The sequence below is a fragment of the Halichoeres trimaculatus genome, unplaced genomic scaffold, assembly GCF_033239565.1.
Source record: "Halichoeres trimaculatus isolate MK-OKI-2021-1 unplaced genomic scaffold, fHalTri1.1 fHalTri1_scaffold_5, whole genome shotgun sequence".
In the NCBI taxonomy this organism is placed as follows: Eukaryota; Metazoa; Chordata; class Actinopteri; order Labriformes; family Labridae; genus Halichoeres; species Halichoeres trimaculatus.
In genome coordinates this window covers 20,712,867-20,733,187 of record NW_027437183.1, presented here as the reverse complement: position 1 = coordinate 20,733,187, position 20,321 = coordinate 20,712,867, and the positions used below count along the sequence as shown (strand labels likewise).

Sequence of the window (20,321 nt, the reverse complement as noted above, 5' to 3'; positions counted from 1 at the left end):
CTCTAAAAGGCAAAACATGACAAAAAATAAAAGACAACTCAAAAGCACCAAAAGAGAGTAGCAGTAACAATTAAAAAAGGAAAACTAAACCACAAAAGAGATTACACAAGCACAAAAAAAGAAAACTAACATGCTTTAACTGGGAAGAAAAGTAACTGTCCATCTGTTTAACTGGAAGGAGTCACTACATTTATGCTAGTACTTATCCTCTCTGTATCCTTTTTCCTTTGCGTTTTACTTTATTGTCATGTTTTGCCCAACATGGCCACTAGACAAAGGAGATCATGAAATTTCTTAATTTAACAGTTTTGCACAGGTAACAATAAGGGTAAAGCTCTACATGTTGATGACACTTAAAGAAGTCAATTTTCATAAACCAGACATGACTATTTTGCAGGTGGATCTAAAATTTTGCAACATTATGATGGGTGATGATGATGGGTTTTATTCCTCATTGCACATGTTGCAGAGCGACAAATTTACATTTCATTTACATCCCGTCAAAGAACATACAGTGACAGACAGAGGGGGCAAGAGAGGGAGAACTGGGGGGTTGCAGCGCATCCCCCCACTCAGTTGAGAAAAGGGAATACAAGAGGTGAGTAGAGGAGCAAAAAAAGGCAATTCCAGACTATGCTCTCGAAAAGACTCAAAAATATAAGTTTTCCCTCTTTTGAGCAAATGGATTTTTTTAACTGCTTATACAATGGAAATAATGATCATAACAGAACTCATATCATTTCAAAATGAACACACAACAAAGAGTTTTTATGGGACATTTATTTAAAAAAAAAAAACGGGAGAATCGAGAAGGCATGAAACGAAAAAGATCATATGTCATTTACAGTTCAGCTCAATGATAATGTTAAACAGCAACAGTTATACACAACCATTTACACAACCTGTACAAATATTTTCCCGCAAACTTGCAATTTAAATTCAAAATAACTTAAATAAGTTTCTATGTAAAAGTGCAAATCCATAAGCGTGGGATGTCTGTGAGTAAGACCATGGCGACAGAAAGGGTGCCTTTGCGAGTTCACTGGCTATCAGGAGTTACCTTGTAAGGCATCACAAGCACATTTCAACATTATGAACATTTACTGACTCTACAGTCGTGAAGAACAGTCATATATACTGTTTAGAACGCTCGTAATTCACAACATCCACACTTTGAGTGTGCTTTCTGTAACTCTGATGCCTTACGCTGCATTTCAGCTTTGTAACTAAGCACACATCTTCTTTCATACACATCCAGATTGTTAACATAATAAAATGGTGATTTGACAGAGATGCATTTCTCAACGGAGCATGCCCAGTCCTGAATAAATCCACAAAAAAATATCAGTTCAGTGTTGGTAGTGTTCTCTGTATGAAAGTTAGCATTACAGCATAACAACAATGCACTGTTACCTGTATTGTAGTGTCATAAGTTTAGCATTAAAATCACAGTAACCAAAGGCCATTCTGTACAGGATGAACCAAGATATGGTGGGGCAGTAGTAGTCCACAGGTTTCAGGCTCTGACAGTGAGACAGTGTGGGTGTGTTGAGGTGAGGGATCGGTGTTTCTGCACAGTCACAAGGCATGAGGCGACGAAGAGTAACAACGCTGATACTTCAAAGTCTCTACAAGCATTATTCTGGCTGATAAGGAGGGGGGAGGAACTAACCCACGCACGCTATTGGGCCTCACATGCTTTTGTAATAACATGCAGCCAATGCTAAACAAAGTGTGTCATCACCATAATGGAGAGTATTTTACAGCACTGGTCACCATGGGCTCTACTGGAAATGTGTTCGGTAAATAAAAAGTGTTCAGGCATTTGCATTACAAAGGAGAAAAACGAGCATGGAGTCCTTTTGAGCATGTGTGATGTGAAGTAACTATGACTTCTGCTCTGCTCCTGCTGCAGACTGGGCTGCACTCTCTGGTTTAAGGATCTGGTAGGTGATGAGGTACTCTGGGTAAGCCTGGTGGGGAAACAGAGAAAGATGTCAGCAAACACGGCAAAGCAGATGTTTAGTTTTTTCTCAAGTCAAAGCCTGAACAGCATCCAGAGTAAGAAACAACTTCATTGACGCTGGAGTGTCTGATTACCTGCTCTCCTCTGTAGATGACGTACTCAGCGTAGGCCAGGCCGTTCACACTGGGCCGCCCGATCACTGAGTGGTGTCCTGGTGGAGCGTGGGCCATCTTCATGGCACTGAACTGTAGGAAGGACTTGCCCAGAGTAACTCTGCAGAACAGCATCTGCCTGTGAACACAATAAAGAGAATGAGTCACACAGTTTCTCTAACACCTCATCCTGATGAAAGTCACGGTTTAAGAGCTTTGAGTGTTGCACTGGGAGTTACCTGTGGCACAGGTAGCAGGATCTGTCTTTGTGCGTCGGACAGCCCGTGCCTCCACCGATGCCGTAGACGTACTGATTGCTCTTTGAGGAGTTTTCTGCAAAGTAGATCCCAGCTCCAAACATGCCTCCGATATAAGCGTGGCGCTCATCGAAGCCTTTGTGGATGATGGCGTTGATGAACGGGGAACCTGAAGGAAAACAAAACCACAGTGGTGGAGTGATGTCATACAAAGATACTGAAAAGGAATACTCGTCATCAGACATGTCCAAAGTCAGGGACCAATCGTGTTCCATTTTTATATGGCCTCCAGCTTACAACGTTTTAATCATGTCATCAGATAATCATGTTCTAAATGATGTGTGCATTTACATTTTTTGTCAAAGCCGCAAACAAAACCAAAGTTTATCTAGTAACATCTCAGTGATCTACATTTGGACTGTGCATAAGATACTTATGTAAAGCTAAAGCTCTGCACACTGCAGAAACTCAACAACTCTTACAGCTGACATGTTTAAATGACTGTATTCATCTTGATGAGTAAATGTGAGTGTTTAAATATCCTGAAAAAACCCAAATCCTGATCCTACTAAAAAAAAACATCCTGACATATTTCCCGATATCATCCCCCAATGGAGAATATTCTTCTTGGTCAAAAGCAGTTTGGTGATGTTTATGCAGAAAATAAGGCATTAATATGTTATTTTACAGTCAATAAATATGTCAGTAAGAGCTGCTTTCTTTGGTCGTTTTCCACAAAATTGGCCCACCTTGGAAAATCTTAAGACACCCCTGCTGAACGTGATTACAAAAAAAAACAGATGGAGTGATAGTTGGTTTAGTTACCGTGAAACAACATCCGCTCATTGTGGTGATTGTGGTTCTCGTCTGCGATTTCCTTCTGGCGGTGAGTGTAACGTTCCCTCAGCTTCTTGTTAACCACCTTCTGAATCTGTGGAGCAAAGTTATATCAGATGAAGCTCCATTTCCGTTCTCTTTGACACTTAGAGTAGTAAAGTAAGTAAGTCTCTTTAAAAGCTGTTGGAGCTCTGTGGATGATCAAAGTAAAAAGATTCCAGGGTCAGACCTTAATGATGTTGTATCTGCTGAACACACCCCCAGCGTTCCCTCCATCTCTGTGCTCTCTGATGGTGCTCTGCATCTGAGGGACAAACACAAACAGCAAGATTTTAAAATCCATAATTACTGCCTGACAATGTTTTTCCACTGCACCACGTTTGGACATTTAAGTCCTTGAAGCAAGCATGCCAGGTTCAAACCTGTGGTTGATCACTATGCGTCATTTCCCACTCTCACTCCGTTTCCTACTCTGTCCTCTCAATAAAAAGCCTAAAACACCCACAAAATAAACTTTTTGATCATTTTTTGTGGCTGAATTCAGTATACTACAAATATTCAGCTGTAAGGAGTCGACCTAAAATGTCTTTATGTTGCGTCTGTAGGATCAGACACCTAAAAAAAACATTATTATTGCAGCTTTTTACATAATGTATTGATCAGAAGAGGGTGGACTGCCCACTCTGGGTTGGAAGAGAATCTTTGCCCAAAGTGGAGGAGTTTAAGTATCGCGGGGTCTTGTTCATGAGTGAGGGGAAAATGGAGTGATAGATAGAGAGCCAGGTTGAGGTGGCTGCAGTGATGCGGACACCATGCTGGTCCGTTGTGGTAAAAACTGTGCGGAACCAACAAGATTGAACAAGACTGAACAAGATTGTGAACACAAGCAGCTGAAATGAGCTTTCTCTGCTGCTCCTCTGCACCGAGAAGAGTCAGATGAGGTGGCTCGGGCATCTGGTGTGAACGCCTTCCTTGGGAGGTGTTTCTGAGTAAAAGGGTAGACCCAGGACACAGTGGAGAGATTATATGGCTGGCCTGGGAACGCCTCGGTATCCCCCAGACAGAGCTAGGTGGAAGTGGCTGGGGACAGAGGCCACCGGTCTCTGCTGATGACACCATGGCCCAGACCCGGATAAGTGATGGAAGATGGATAGATGGTATTGATCACAACCACAGTGATTAAACCAAACAATCAACCGAGAGTGAAGTGGACTTACTTCCTCCTCTACAGACTGGTACTCTTTGTCGTCTGGGGCCAGGTCGATCAGGATGGTGCCCTGGTTGGCACAGTGGAATGTCAGGTAAGGGTTGGCACCTAAACAGAAAAGAGATAAAAACCACATGATCACCAACATTTTGCCTTAGAGTGTCATCTCTAACTACTCGATCAAAAAATTACAGTCTGACAGGAAGATGTTTTATGTGGCTTCTTTTTAAAATTCCTCTATACTATACATGTTTCCTCAAGCATTGTGTAAAACAAGGTTTCAGCAATAATATTCAATTTCACAGTTATGCAGCAGCAACCCAAAGAAAACAGAGATTTAGCTCCTACGTAAACTGCCTGATGTAGATTTTAAAGATGTGATTGAAAGCACAGCATGCTACTAATCCCCTGAAGATTTCTCTAGAGAGGTGCACAAGATGCCTACTCACCTTGCTGGCCACCCAAGAGCCTCTCAACACCCTTGATCAGCTTGTGTCTGTGGCCGTAGGCGTTAATTCCAATCTCCTTCAGCTCCTCGTGACCCATGTCGGCCAGAACATCCAGAGAGATCTGGAAAAAAATGCAGCTGGTGTGAAGAGTTTGTTTGAAACAGTTAAATCAACTCATGTCTTTTGGCTCTTACATCCAGATATTTTAACAATTAACACAAAACCAAGGTGAAATCCTACTTTATTCATGATCTTTAGATCTAAAGAAAAAACCCAGACAGCTCAAATGTCCTGAATTAGGTTCATCATTTCTGCATAATGAAGTCGATCTTCCTCATTGAGCTCTGACATAGTGTTTGATAGCTGACCTGCTCTCTCTCAAAGATGTCCCTCAGGTGCTCCAGGCCCAGGCTCTTCAGGAACTGGCTGATGTTCATGTCCAGCATTGCCACTAGAAGAGGAACAAAAGTGAGTGAAAAGTGAACCCAAAGTTTCTCAGTAACAACACATTTTACTACTCCCAGCTTCCAGAATATGATCAGTATTCAGTGCTGCTGTACTCACGTTCTCCTTCCTTGCGCTCAGTGCCGGTAGCTCCATCTGCCACCCCGGAGCTCCCAGAAGCAGCAGCAGCAGCCAGCTCTGTTAGTGGACCTGCCAGGTTGTCTATGCTGCTGGCAGCCGACAGACAGGACGGCGTGGACGCCGGGGAAATGACTGAAGCGCTGACCACTGTGGCTTGAGGCTTGAAGCAGCTGGGGAGAGCGTCTGGGGGCATGGCGTCCATCAGCAGAGCCCGGATATCATCAGCCTGCAGGTAAATCAGGGGAAAACAAGCTGAAATGAGCCCGATCTTAAATCTGGAAGATTCTTTCAGTATACAGAAGTGTAAGCCCTTAAACAAAAAAAAAGGACTCAAAGAGTGTTACCGTTGCCAGGTCCAGGGCTGTCTGGCCTTCTTGGTTCTTCATGGTGGGGTCAGCTCCGTGAGCCAGCAGCAGAGCACAGAGCTGCGTGCGACCTTTCTGAGCAGCCTCGTGGAGTGGGGTGAAAGCCCATTTGTCTGTAGCATTCACACATGTGTTGTACTTGATCAGCAGGGCGGCAATGTCCACATGCTGCACAAAGAGGGACAACAGAGGATCAGTCAGAAAAACATTAGTTCCTGAAGTCAAACAAAAATGATTAAAATACATTTAAAAGGTTGAAAAGAGTAAAGAAAAAGAGTTAGAGTTTGTTTCTGTTTATGTTGCGCAGACTGACCCCATAAGAAGCAGCATTATGGAGGGGGATAAGGCCTCCTTTGTCCTGCGCGTTGACATCAGCCCCATGCTCCAGCAGATACTCAGCCACCTCCAGGTTGTTGTAACCAGCTAAAGAGAGGGAACATAAAATGTACTTTTAGTAAAACACTCCAGGAGATCAAGAACTTCTGTTTAATTCTAAAAAGGTCAAATCAGGGGTAACTTTTACCTGCCAGGTGGAGCGGCGTGGAGTTACGTCCCTGCGTGTCTCTGCAGTTAATGTTCTCAGGGGAGCAGAGTTTCTGAACTCGGGCCAGGCAGCCTTTCTTTGCAGCGTCCAGCAGAGCAGCATCTCCCCTCAGCAGGTCCTGGATGTCTGTGTCTCCATCTTTCACCATGTCCAGAGGCATGTTGCCATCTCGGTTTTTCTTGGATGGGTCGGCTCCGTGCTGAACAGAAATATTTAGTGTTAAATTTATCTGAATCATTCCAGACTCTGTGGCTTTGTAAGTCCACATACAGCTGTGAAAGGGAACAATCATTGTTCTTCACCTTGAGAAGCAGTTTGCAGATCTCATATTTGCCTTTGGCTGCAGCCTCGTGAAGTGGGGTGAATTTCCACAGATCAGCCACATTGACTGACGCTCCGTGTCTGACCAGCAGCTCTGCCACTTCATAGTGACCATAGGAGCACGCGTTGTGGAGGGGAACCAGGCCTCTGCAGAAAGAAAAACACAAGATGAAGCAATCATGGCTTACAGGACGTTATACGACCTACATGTTGTTTAGTGTAGTGTTTAAGAACCAACCCTTTGTCCTTTGCATGGACATCAGCTCCGTGGTGAAGCAGATACTCAACCACAGCTACTCGGTTGTATCCCGCTGCAAAGTGGAGAGGCGTGGAGTGGCGGCCTTCCAGGTCTCTGCAGTTCACATTCTGAGGGGTGCAGAGTTGCTACAACACACAGATACAAATTAGGAACTCAACAAAATGCGACAAAAAGAACTCCACAAAACACTGAAGAAGGGAGTTCACAGATTAATAATGCTCTGCTTATATAAAAACTAGAGATAACACTGAACTTACTTGTACTGTGTCCAGATCTCCCGCTTTGGCCGCCTCCAGAAATCTGTAGTCCACGTCAGAGTTTCGTGTGGGAACATTTTCTGGGTAAATGAACAGAAACAAAAATAAACACGAGTCCCTTACATCAAAGGAAATCCTAACATACCAGTGTCATGTGAAATGAGAAAAAATATGCATTATGAGTCCTTCATTCATCAGTTCCCTGAGGGAATTAGCAGACATACATCTAGCTGATTGAATGAATGCAACCTTGATTACCGTTAAGGATCTGTTGCACAGCTTCGTTGCCCATTTGTGCTGCAGTGAAACCCTGCAGAGACACGATGGACGGGTCTGCTCCATAGCTCAGCAGCAGCTTGCAGGTCTGGATGTGACCGGCTAGTGCGGCTCTGTGAAGAGCTGTCTGACCAAGTGTGTCCACTGCGTTTACCTGGAGGAGCCACAAAGGGATGGAGTTATGATTTTAGAGCCACATACTTTATCTCCAAGCTTATCTGACATCTTTCTACACCAGACAGAAACGGTTGTAAACATAAAACAACTACAGACCTTTGCTCCGTGTTTCTGCAGGACCTCCAAGATATCATTGTGAGCTCTTTCAGCAGCAACGTGTAATGGTGTCATAAAGCTTCAAAACAAGACAGAAGATCAGATCAGGTGAGAGCTTCACTGAAAGTTGGTAATTCTTTTTCCTCCTGTAATATCTTTTTTACAATTAAACAAAGATAAAGTAAAAACTTAAGAACTTACTCTTTATTTTTCTCATTGATGTTTGCGCCTTTGCGCAGCAGCAACTCTGTCACCTGCTTCCTCTTGGGGTGAGGGGACGCCACAGCGCAGTGCTGAAACACAAATATTTGATGAGTTTGCTGTAGAGTTTAGCAGAGACTTGGAAACTTTTGAGTAAATGATAATCTTTTTACTAATCAAACACATTGGCTGGCTGCTCCATCTTCTACCCTACAGATAGTTGCTGGTGAATATTCTTGATAGAAGTTTTTTGAATGAATAGAGGTTTCAACTCATGAGGGAGCTGTAAGACCTGATACTGACCAGAGCTGTCTCATTGGTCTGGGGATGTTTGAAGCTGATGATCTCCAGAGCCAGCGTCTTCTTCACTTTGGCCATGTCTGCCTCCCGGGCTGCCTGCAGCAGCGAGTGACCTTTGAACTCATCTACATGGACAGACAGAGAAAGACAAGTTCATAAAAGATCGAGTCTATCCCAAAGCCTCTTGTCTCAGCCATCACTGCATGAGTCTGTGTGTTAAATAAGAGAGAAAACTCACATGTGAGCCTCTCCTTCAGCTCTGGTGTAGGTGCCATATCCACAGCACTCTTGCTGTGACAGTTGAGCAGGGTGGGGTCGGCCCCGTGGCTCAGCAGCAGGGAACAGACTTCCACCCGGTTCTTGGATGCTGCCTCGTGGAGAGGTGTGAATTGCCACAGGTCCATGGCGTTTACACAGGCTCCATGCTGATTTGTACACGAGAGGAAATGAGATGTAAAGACCAGGGTTAAAAAAACAGACTCATCTGGATCAAAATCTCGGGTCTTGACATCATAAAAAAGCATCTGAAGAAACTCTGAAGTGCACACAGATGCCCAGAAGAAAGAGATATTTAACTATTTTTGCTTCACATCTGTGGTCTTACATAAGGGATGGCACTTTCAGTGGAACTTAAGAGATATGAAGAGGTTTTTGACACATGACTCACTGACCCTGTAAGTTGAGCTTTAGCACAGAAGTGGAACTTTTTGTGTACTTACTTTAAGCAGGAGCTCAGTGACCTCGAAGTGGCCGTAGGAACAAGCATTGTGAAGAGGAACCAGACCGCTGCAGGGACAGGATCCTCAGGTTAATGTCATAACCTATAACTCAGTGATGAGTGACTCTTTTGTCTCAAACAGTGGCTCACCCTTTGTCCTTGGCGTGAACATCAGCCCCATGCTGGAGAAGGAGCTGAACAATTCTGACGCGGTTGTAGCCTGCAGCCAGGTGAAGAGGTGTGGACTGTAAGAGAGGACAGATTGTTAGCAGACACAGATCGCTGGCTGGGGTAGTTGGCACTGCCTCCAATGGCCACAGGAGCAAGCAGCTGATTAGGGCCAGAAGCATTGTGCAGGCTAGGCTCTGTGAGTTGCAGATGGATGGCAGATATGATGATGATGCAAGAGTCAGGAAGAGTTTGTGGGCAAACCCAGTGACAAATTCATTGGCTGTTGATCTTCTGTTTGGCCCGAGTAAGAGACATCAAGCGTTTCAACCTTGTTACTCATCTACCACCACTTCCATTTGTCATATCAACATAATCTGAATATTTTCCCCTAAGTTTCAGGAGTTCAAATTAAGTTTAATGTGGTTAGATGAAGAAAAGATGGATACTGAAACTTTTAGGCTGTTAAATCGAAAGTGGCAGGGTAAAAGTTACGGTTGAGTGTTGATTGTTGGTAACAAATTTATCTTTTGTTGCTCAGGAGTATTCTACATTCCCATAAACATTTAGCCAAATAGAAAACTGTGAATGTCTACCTTTGGGTTTTGGTATTTGAAAATCCGATCACTGATAAATCTTGTTCCTTAAAAAGCTGCAAGGTAAACTGATTCAAAGGCAATCGAATCTCAACCGTAACAGAGAGCAAAGAAGCTAAAAAAAAAGCAGGCTGAGTGTTTGAGAAGGCAGCCTTGCAAGCTAAAAAAAGGGAATGAATCAAACAGTTTGATTAAAAAATGAAGAAGATATGTTAGTCTAAGCAAAGCTGCAAATTCAATTTTAGTAGCGTTTATTCTCTGTTCAAGTCTGACTTTGGTAAAACTTAAAATCAAAACATGGGGCTTCATTCTGTATCCATGCAGTGTTAATATACACCATGAAGGTAAGCTGTTAGTTCTTAAGCCCACAGCGTTAAATCAGATGAACAGTGAGTCCAATCACAGAGGCATCATTCAGTGCAGGATGACACGAGCAGTCTGGAGTCATTACATGAAGGGTAGCATAGCACGACTACGATGACAGGTGAAGAACGTAGTTCATTCATTACTGCATAACAACTGATCCAATGTGGAAAAAGACACAGATTTCACAGACACAGATTCAGGATTCGCTCAACACAATGCAGAGGGGCAGGCCTTCAGGCATGCATGAGTGATCATCAACAAGAAACCGATGATTAATAAAAACAAAAGCCAAATCAGAGACCGACTGAGGAGCAAGTGATTGAAAGTCGGAGAAGTGTGTGGGTGAGTGTGCAAGGAGAGAAGAGACGCCGAAGAGAGCAGGCAGTGGACACGATGAGCTCCTTTACAAATCCATATAGATGACTCGTCACCATGACACCAACCCAACACACTCACTCACTCACTCACTCGAGCATATGTCTGCACACACCAACACACACACAGAGGAGCATCAGGGTAGGATACATGAGTGACCCGTACACCCAGGTCCATGATGTGCAATTAACAAGTGACAGCCAGCTTATTGGTCAAATAAAACAATGGATTAAAAAAGGAATGAAACAAACGAAAAAAAAAAAAAGATCACAACAGTGCATCAATCAAGTGGCCGTTATCAAGGTCGACTTACCAGCATTTTTTGGGATGTTGACTGATCGACAAATGTTGCCAGAGTCACACGGAAAACAAAACGAAACAAAAATTACAAAATGACAGTATCTTTTCACAGCAAGTCTTTTCTCCCTCCATACGCCAAAGAAACTTAAGAGCTAACTTTAAATCACCAGATTAAATGAGACACAAGGCCCAAGAGGGGGAGTTGTGTTGAAGGGTTAATTGGGACTTATCAGTTTTCTTTGAGGCTTTGTGAAAAGGCAAGAGAGCTAATAATGGTGCCAGCTGGTTCAATCCCAGCGCAGATCTACTCTGACATACTGGCTGAGATCATGCAAACTCTAAATGTTCTGCAAAATGAGGCAGGGGTTAACTGCTGTGGAAGAAAATGTTGTTAAGGATGACTCCAATAAACAAATGATCATATGATATTAGCAACAATGGATATAATGGAGGATAAAAGAGGTTTTTTCTCAAAATGAGGAAACAAGCATGTCAGAAGAAATACAAACATGATGTTAAAAATTAAAACAAATGAAAAAACCCACATGGAAGAGGGGAATACAAACACCAGAGTCTAATCCACTGTCAAGATGAAAATTAAAATAGACACAAAAATATCACATTATAATCTAGACAGTGTGCACTCTGTGAGCGTACTTCACAATCAGAAATAACTTCACACAAGATTTGGACATTGAAATGGATTACAGGATTAAGGATTATGTTTGTTCTGATTTATTTTTCCAAAAATATTTTCAATTAACTCCCCAGACAAACTAGACACAAATGTTTTTGTGTGAATACAATCATGTGCCAACAAGAAAACACCAAACTAAAGATTAGCTGATAGAGAAAAGCTGGGATGTTATAACAGAGGCAAATGGAAGTCCTGATGAGATTCATGCATGATTGGAGAGAGGCAAACAGCAAGTTGTATGTTGCGTAGTGGTGGGTCCAAAGTGAGGTGGTCCACATCAACACCCTTCCACAAATCCAGGACTTTAATCCTCTTTATATCACAAAAACACAAACTAATCCAGCCACACTGAAACTGCTGGGTTGCTCTACTTACACATCATCTGACTCTGAAACCCTCTCACTGTTTATTGTCAAGAACCTTTAACTTTGAGTATGATTTTTTCCCACTCTGCATAAAAGTAGAGAAAGCATCAAAACATATGATTTTAGAGTAGGATGGTGTGGATTAATTACCTTGCGTCCATCGCTAGCATGGCAGTTAACATTCAAGGGAGTGAGCAGTGCCATCAGCTTCTCTTCATTTCCACTCCTGTAATTACACGGTTGAGAAGTCTGGTGTCATTAAGTATTCCTCCCATCAGAACTGCTACTTACAGTCTAAATGTCATTTCACAGGCTGTCATGGATGACTGAATGCTCTGCTGGATGAAACTCAGACTCACATTGGAGTCTCTGGAAATGGTCTGGTTACTGGTACCATCGAAGAGTTTTACTTCATGTGCATATTGCAGGTGTAAACTCTGACATGTATTTATATCTCAGCATTGGCTTTTTGTCTATAACGTTTTAAAAAGGCAACAACACTTTAAAGAAGGCTACATTTTAAAAAAAGAGCTAAAACAAAGCATTTGTTGCCTGTAAAAGAAGAAGTATTCACTGGCTATTGTGTTTCTTACCGTGCTGCTTCCAAAAGTTCATCCTTCTTGTATTCACCTAAATAGAAAAAAAAACAACAACATTTGAGTGAGTTTTCTAGCTTTAACGAAAAGTCCATGTGAAAAAGTTGGGGTGTAAACAGCGATGGCTTTCAGCTTGCTGACAAAGCACCCTGCTGCAGTAAAGTGTTTTTCCAATGAAACATAAAATAAATCTAGCAGGGGATCAGCTTATCCTTCATCATAAAAATTATTCAAAAATAACCAGACAGAAGTCTTGAGTCAGTGACGACATGTCTGAAATGTAAACGTGACAGCAAAGCAATTAAGAAGAACTGACCAGTGAGAACGGCCTTGGCTGAAGGGTCAGCTAAATCCAAAGCAGATTTTCCATCGGTGTTGCGAATGTTTGGATCAGCTCCATGTTGAAGTAACACTGAGGGAGGTCAAGAAAAAAACTGGTGAGCTATCTTTGAATCATTCACAAACATCCACTGTGTTCATACTACGCTGATCATATTTTCAAACTACTAAGAGGATAAACAAACCACCTTCCAGATAATTTTATTTCTGTTTCAAAGAACATAGGCTATAATCAGTAGAAGATTTGTATTTTAGTAGACATCTAGGCTTCGCTTTGCTTAAACATACTTAACAGAGATCCTCACCAATGCAAACATCTATCTTTCCTTTGATGGCAGCCTCATGCAAGGGAGTGTAGTTCCAGTTATCTCTGGCGTTAGGGTCAGCGCCCTGACACAAAAGGAGGCTGACAACTTCTGCGTGGCCGAAAGAGCAGGCGTTATGCAGGGGGATCAGTCCTCCGTCATCCCTGGCGTGAACATTGGCCCCTGTCTGCAAGAGGTGCTCCACCACATCCTTCCTGCCAAAACCTGAGAGGGCATTCAAACACAATGAAGTGTACCCCTTACTCTGGAACCCATGGGTGAAATACAGATACACAACAAATAACCTGCCTTGGCATCTAAAAATGCTTAAGTCATAAAATTGTCAGATAGACTTAAGTATGGTCCTGTAATCTGTCATAGTTTTTCGAGTCAAAGCAAGTCCTTTACTTGTGCCTCATGAGTTAATTTAATCCAACCAATAATGTCTGAGATCCTCTCTGACAGCAGCTTACACAAACACACAGTCAGGTAGCCGTGTGTCACTTGTTGCTGAGGAGTTTATTACAGCAAAATCACCCTTTTTTAAAGTGTTTTAGTTGGTAAGAATAGGACTAGCTTCAATAATTTAAACTGTAGCTTGTGATCTACTCCACACAGCTCACATCACATTTTATTTTAAATTCAAAAAAGTAACGCGCAGTATCAGAACAATGTAATTAAGGGAAATCAGCTCTCAAAGATGGGGAGAAGCAGGGGGATATGACTCAAATAAAAAAAAAAAACAATGTCTTCTGCCAGACTGTCTTAATGCAATTTATAGGTACTATTTTACTTTACTCTGTAGGAAGAGGAGAGGAGTGATGGTGATAGTCATCAGGCAGATACTGAGGAAGCAGCTAAACATGAAAAGCCTAATGGTGGTCATAATGGTGCGGTTTATGACATTCGTACTTTGAATAATACTTCAGTGCACTAAGTTAGATTTTGTCAATTAACCTCTTATTTAGTAATAGAACATCATAGTTTGGTGTGATAGAGAAAATATTTGACTCTTCCATTTACCAATCAGTAGTTCAAAGTCATGTGTGGACGTGGTTACTGGGTAAAAAGTTATTTCTTTGAAATCCTAGAAAATCTTCCGATTTTCACACTAACGATGGCAGGTATCACACCTGGACTCATAAATATATCAAGAAATGAACAAATGTCCCTAATCATTACGAAGACAAAGGAAAAAATCCGTCAGCATCAGTTCTGACATTATGTCAGGTATTTACATTAAAGCAGGCAGCTCAGATGCTAACGCTATCCAAACATATAGGACGTGTTCCTGCGCTGTGCTGCAGAATCTTCTCATATTAGGCATGAAATTTAAACATTTTGGTATGACTGTTTTTCCACATTAAGGATAGTTCGCTTTGTTTATCTTACGGGTTGGATAGGATTAAGATCAAAAAACACTGACGTTATCTCTTTGATATCCAAATAGGTATGGAGGACGTCAGATTAGTTTGTTAGCATAAAATGCTAAATCCCTAATCCAAGCGAGATATACTTTAATAATCCACTACATTGGTCAAAAAATTACGTAATTGAATCTCACAAAAACTTCCAAAGTGACGATATAACGCAATGTTAGTTAGCTAGTTGTCATAAAACTGTTTATAACGCTGGGAAAAACATTCTGCTGCTGTGTTATTAGCTTAGCTTATGTCAGTACCCGCAGCGAAATGAAGGGGAGTTGATTTCCGACCAGCCATGTCCTTCGCGTTTACATTCACAGAATCGACCAGTCTCTTTACTCGGGAAACATCTCCGTTACGACAGGCCTCGAAAAGCTCCCTGAACGCTCCACCGATCCCGCTGCTCCCGTCAGTGGGGCTTGTTGCTCCGGAGCCAGGGCTGGAGACGCTGCTGCTGCCGCCGCCAGAGGCTGTCGTACTGAAGCTTGCACTGCTCGCTAGGGCCGGGGCTGAGAGGTCCGGGGAGGCCAGGGCCACATCGATGCCTCCGCTGCATTCTCGCTCGATCTCCGGGGCTCCAACAGCCGAGGTCAGCAGAGCCATCGGCGGAGAAGCCGGAGGAGCACCCGAAATAGAGCTGTTTCTCGGCGGAGACTGTAAAGTATTTTGCTGTTGTTGCTGCTGCGAAGAGCGACGAGGCACCGCCATTACAGCAGTTCTCGATCGACAATAAAGCTGCTCCTCCTTTCCGGTGAAAGTGGTCCTGCTTCCTGTCAGCTGTTTACTTTCTGTGGGGGCTCAAAGAAATCATTCAAGTCTTCATTTAGAGGGCTGCAAAGAGTAAACCCTATGTGATAACACTATTTTTAGTCCGTGAAGTGTATTTCGGTCGGCACCCACAATTCATTTGTTAACATAGAAACCACATGAAAATGATAAAGAAGTAAAACAAAACTCCAACCGGTTCAGATACAAGGGGATGTTTACATGCATATGAGCATCTGGTACCTGCAGGACTGCGTGCATGTCTTCTGCCCCAGCTCCAGCTGTGTATCTCAGACACACTGCAGAGCAACATTCTCGCCTTTTGTTAGTATCACAGCAACAACAACCTGTCATGTTGTCGGCTGATATGCGTCATCAGTGCAACATGTCAATTAAAGGCCCTTCCCTGTATCTATCTCCATACCTATCAATTTCATACTGTCGCGTACACAGTAGTTTTTTTTTTTTTTTTTTTTTTTTGGAGTAGGAAATTAAAGTGCTTTTGAGTGAATGACTTAGATTGCTGCATTGATGGAATGTTACTCAGTCAATGGGATCCAGTCATTTTACTTTTTGATAGATACTGATTTTTAATTAAACTGCTGCTGACACTACATTTTCATCAGAATCAGTTTTTAATTTAATTCTTCCTTTGACATTGCTCTGTGCAAGTTGCTGCAGGATGGGTCCCGCCCACTTTTTAACGTCATGTATTGCATTCACATCCTGCACAGTCCATGATCCTGCAAGGTTAATTAAGTGAGCGTTGTATAATCGTACATGTTTTACTCGCTGGTCTTAAATGACAGAATGGCCAGACACATGGGGATGCTGTTGGGTTACTTTTCATTACAGAATGAGGGATGGAGAGAGTTACTAGTAATTCACATTACCTGTTTGAGGAATTATTTCCCCATTTTTAGCTGATGTTTTTCAGCAAAACAAGCTAGAAAAAGTTAATTGAATATAATTTATTCTGAAAACAGATAAACACATTCCAATGGAACAGTGCTGTTTTGCCTTGATTCGACTTCAAGTAGAAGATTGATGCAAACCAATGCAATCCTAAAACAAATATTTATTTATCTGTTCATAAACTAAGTCAAAATGGTAGTTGAGTCTGACCTGAATTTGTCTAACTAACTAACGAACTAACTAACTAACTAGCTAAATAAATCAATTAGTAAAAGTTATGGGAATTTCTATTCAATTAAAAAGCAATCAGCCTTTCCTTTTCTTCCTCTCTGATAAGGTGTAATACAGTGATGGGCTGTAGTGTATGGAACATGTGCTGATAAGCCTTTGTTTTGGTGTGTATCCACTGGCTCATATTGAATAAATAGATAGATGAAACTCCAAGCATTACCTCAATAATCCTTTTTTTGGAAAAAAAAAAAAGAGTAGTGATTGATGTTAAGTCATTAAATATAAATTATATATGAAATTGCACTTATTACAGATTTTAACTCAAGACACATTTGGTTTGCTGTTTAGATTTGGATAAGTGTTCAGCATGTTCCCTACAGGCAAACTGCACAAGATGAAAACATACTTAGCAGTCTCAATGACAATAAAGGAGCAGCAGGTATGTTTATTCCTGTATCACTTTTTTAACAACTTTTGCAACATTTTTACAAGCAAAAATAGATAAATAAATAAAAAAATTTTCTGGGTTGTTGACCAGGTCATGTCACTTTGAGTGACCAAGCTCTTTTGCAGCAGGTGGTTGGCGTTCAGTTGCGAAGGATAATTTTGCTAATACTTGGTAAGCGTTTCCCTGCATGACAGAAAAGTCTTCCTGGACTAGTACATTCAAACTCAAGTGATTTTGTGCCTTTGTTTCAGGCCTGTAGTTGGAAGCTGCAGAGCTCATTTGTGCTTCTCTGGTCAGCTACTACACTCTTCCTCAACCTTATAAGAAAGTACAACAGCAGTATTCCCCCACTATAGCCTCACAGCTAGCTAGCTTGTAAACATTTGTTTAATCACTGCTTGAAACCTTTGCTCTACATGTTGTTGTATTTTTCAGGGCACTGGAACCTCACTTGGAATACTTGCCAACATGTCAATGAATGAAGACGACATAAACACTTTCAGGAAACATACACATATTTACTTGGTTAGTCCTGATGGTATGGTGATGTTTTGTATATGACTGACTTATTATTTTTTTTAAGATGGCTGTAGTGTACAAGCACACAAACACTGGCCTTTAAAATTTTGTCAAACAGGCTCAGTAAATTATGTCTTTTTGAATACTGTAACAGCACTGTGACAGTGAAAATTATGTGTCATCTAGGTCATGGCAATCATAAATCAGTGGTTTATGGTCTTGATAACTTCTCACCTCAAACGTTGTCCAACATTCAATGAAAAACTGAATCGTTGGGCTGAGATGAAGGGTGTGTAAGAACAAAATGCCACCAGGTACAGTGCCATTTGGGTTTAAATGACAGGTGAACACAGTGGATGTAGTCACTGTATAGATAATTTCGAGTGAAAACTTTAGAACTTAAACAAGGTTTGGAGTTACAAGAAAAGCTTGCAACTCCAAATCACCAAACCTGAAGTTACAGAACAAGCTTATGATTTCAAACCTCCATGTCAGTCACATTGAATGAATGAACATAAGAATTAATTGGTGAGCTTTTTCATATGATTGTTCAGAGTTTATGTGTAGTACATTACATTTTGTTAATGGTTTATGTCCAATATTAGAATTAGAACTATGTCAAACCAGAAAAGAAATGTGTCCTCAGATGAGGACTGAAAGCTTGAGCTGCTTGCTCTGCTAATGGTAGATCCTATTGATGTGTCTCATTAATTGGGCACAATTTCATCTTTCTTTGATTTTTTAGTCCTGCCTTTAGACTTGTCAGTCAGAATTTCAATTCTATTTGGATAATGCCATCACCTTCCTCACTCACAAGTCTCTGTCAAACTCCGGAGAGGCAGGGAAGCAATGTGAGAGTCATGTTCTTCGGCGTGTCCAGTGCCTTGAATTGAATTGAATTTATTAAGGGATAGCCCCTTGAGATGCAGCATCTCATTTTCAAGGGGGTCCCTAAACAAACATAAACAGAAAACTTAAGCCTTCTTCACCATCTGGCCCTGCCATCTGAGAGACTAGCTGCTGACCACGCAACTCCACCTTAAAGTTACAGACTGGGTCATAAAATACCTCAGGTTGACCATACATCAGGATGGACAACTGTACCTCTGAGGTGGTGACGAGCAGCACCAAAGTACCCCAGGGAGCTGTGTTGGCACCATTCCTCTTCACAGTCTTCACATCTGACTTTTAGTTTGACTGTAGTTCTGCCACCCCCAAAAGTTTTCCGGTGACTCCTCCATCAGATGCATCATCGGTGATGACGAGAAGGAGTACAAAGACATGATCAAGAGCTTTACAACATGGTGTAATGACCATCTGAAGTTCAACATCAGCTTGACCAAGGATCTGGTTGTGGACTACAGGAGGAAAAGAGGCCCCCTGTCCCTGTCACTATCCAGAGGGAGGTTGTGGAGAAGGTGGACTCCTACAAGTACCTTGGGGTCCAAATTAGTAACAAGCTAAACTGGTCCATCAACACTGAGGCTGTCTACAGGAAGGGACAGAGCAGTGTTCTTCCTGGGGAAACTCAGTGTCCTCTGGTGTCTGCAGCAGGCTCCTGAAGACCTTGTACCTGTCTGTGGAGGCCAGTGCACTGCTATTTGCAGTGGAACTGAACAGTTTGGAGTTGGTGGCTCAGGACAGGATGGAGGCCAGCAGTGAGTTAAATGATGCACCCAAAGAAGATAAAACACAACAGAGAGATTCAGTGCATCCTCTGAGCACGTTCCACCATAGCGTGACATGGTTCCTACGCTGGAAAGCACAAGCAGTTCAGGGGTCCCAAGCAAGCCAAGCAACAACATTGACTACAAAGGAAGTTCTGCTATTGGAGGTGCTACTGGTGCTAGCAATCTAAGCTGTCTGACCACTGAGGTTGATGAGGTGACAACATGTCAGAGTCTGCAAAGAGAAAGAGGAAGCAAGACTTGAAGGATTTTAACTCTGTTATAAGTTCCCATCCATTCTCAATACCTGTTACTTCCTCAAACAGCAGTAATCCAGAGAGATTTCAAATGACCCAAGCTGAAATAGACTGCTGACTCCAAAGGTTTGATGACTGACGATGTTGATGTGGCTCTGAAACCATCAGTAAGTGAAGGAGCTGTACAGTGTCGATGGCAGCTAACTCTCAAAACCTCTTGCATCTCTCTTGGTCAAGGTTTTGGTTCTCAGTTATCATGGGAGAAGATCTCACTTGACCTGAGCTCTCAGACAAGCATAAAACCTCAACCACGTAGCCTATACAAAACAGGAACTGTTGAAGTCAGCAAAACATCAGAGTCTAATGAGAGCATCTTCCACTTGGAAACTCTTGATACTAAAAGATCTAACTCATCTTTTGGTCCAACAGACAAATCTCACACATCTGAGGCCTCGTCCAACCCCAGGACCTTTAGGGAGCAGTGGAACTGGCTATGAGAAGGACACCAATGTTGACCACAAATATTTTACACCTGCTGCCATGAATGTCTTACCAAATCCAATCCCATAGCATTCCCAATTTGTCTCAGAACAGCGTGGTCCCAGAGTGCACTTGAGGTGCTAAAGGTGAATCACAGTGAAAAAGCATATGTCTTTCTGAACCCCTTTTGTTGCAGTCCCCAATGGACAGAATTTTTGAAAACAAAACAAACAAAAAACCTGAACAGAACAAACAAAAAAGGCTGATTTTACAAGCTGTTGTAAATGGGCTAGTATCATTAATTCTGAGCTGTCACATGATGCAAAACAGAGCAGAAAGGAACACAGTCACCAATGAAAGGAATGATGACAAAAGAAGTACATTCACATGATGAACAATTTAAGGAAATAAAAACAGAACCATGGTGTTAAAATGTATTTGGGAACATAAACACATCTTGAGTTTGTGTGTGGTGTGTGTGGGTTAGTCAGGTGCTCTGGTGACACACCTGCAACATATTGTTGCCACACCTTATGGAAAT

The 20,321-nt window shown here is 42.1% G+C and overlaps 1 protein-coding gene across 2 annotated transcripts; it reads right to left on the bottom strand.

Moving 5' to 3' along the window:
- Positions 1 to 762: 762 nt before the first annotated feature.
- LOC141790104 (poly [ADP-ribose] polymerase tankyrase-1-like) lies at positions 763 to 15,258 on the bottom strand. Of its 2 annotated transcripts, XM_074669743.1 has the most exons (28): positions 14,756 to 15,258; positions 13,075 to 13,299; positions 12,747 to 12,842; positions 12,428 to 12,464; positions 11,985 to 12,060; positions 10,786 to 10,806; positions 9,118 to 9,212; positions 8,969 to 9,035; positions 8,488 to 8,674; positions 8,253 to 8,374; positions 7,950 to 8,041; positions 7,749 to 7,827; positions 7,458 to 7,629; positions 7,200 to 7,279; positions 6,922 to 7,067; positions 6,665 to 6,830; positions 6,342 to 6,561; positions 6,132 to 6,241; positions 5,798 to 5,986; positions 5,433 to 5,679; positions 5,237 to 5,319; positions 4,869 to 4,989; positions 4,430 to 4,527; positions 3,442 to 3,516; positions 3,201 to 3,306; positions 2,358 to 2,544; positions 2,101 to 2,257; positions 763 to 1,973 (listed from the first exon to the last, which is right to left on the bottom strand). In XM_074669743.1, exons 1-28 carry the CDS (start codon positions 15,204 to 15,206, stop codon positions 1,887 to 1,889), a joined length of 3,792 nt encoding a protein of 1,263 aa, XP_074525844.1. In that variant the 5' UTR covers positions 15,207 to 15,258; the 3' UTR covers positions 763 to 1,886. The 2 variants fall into 2 exon arrangements, with proteins under 2 accessions (XP_074525844.1, XP_074525845.1); XM_074669744.1 differs by lacking the exon at positions 10,786 to 10,806.
- Positions 15,259 to 20,321: the final 5,063 nt, after the last annotated feature.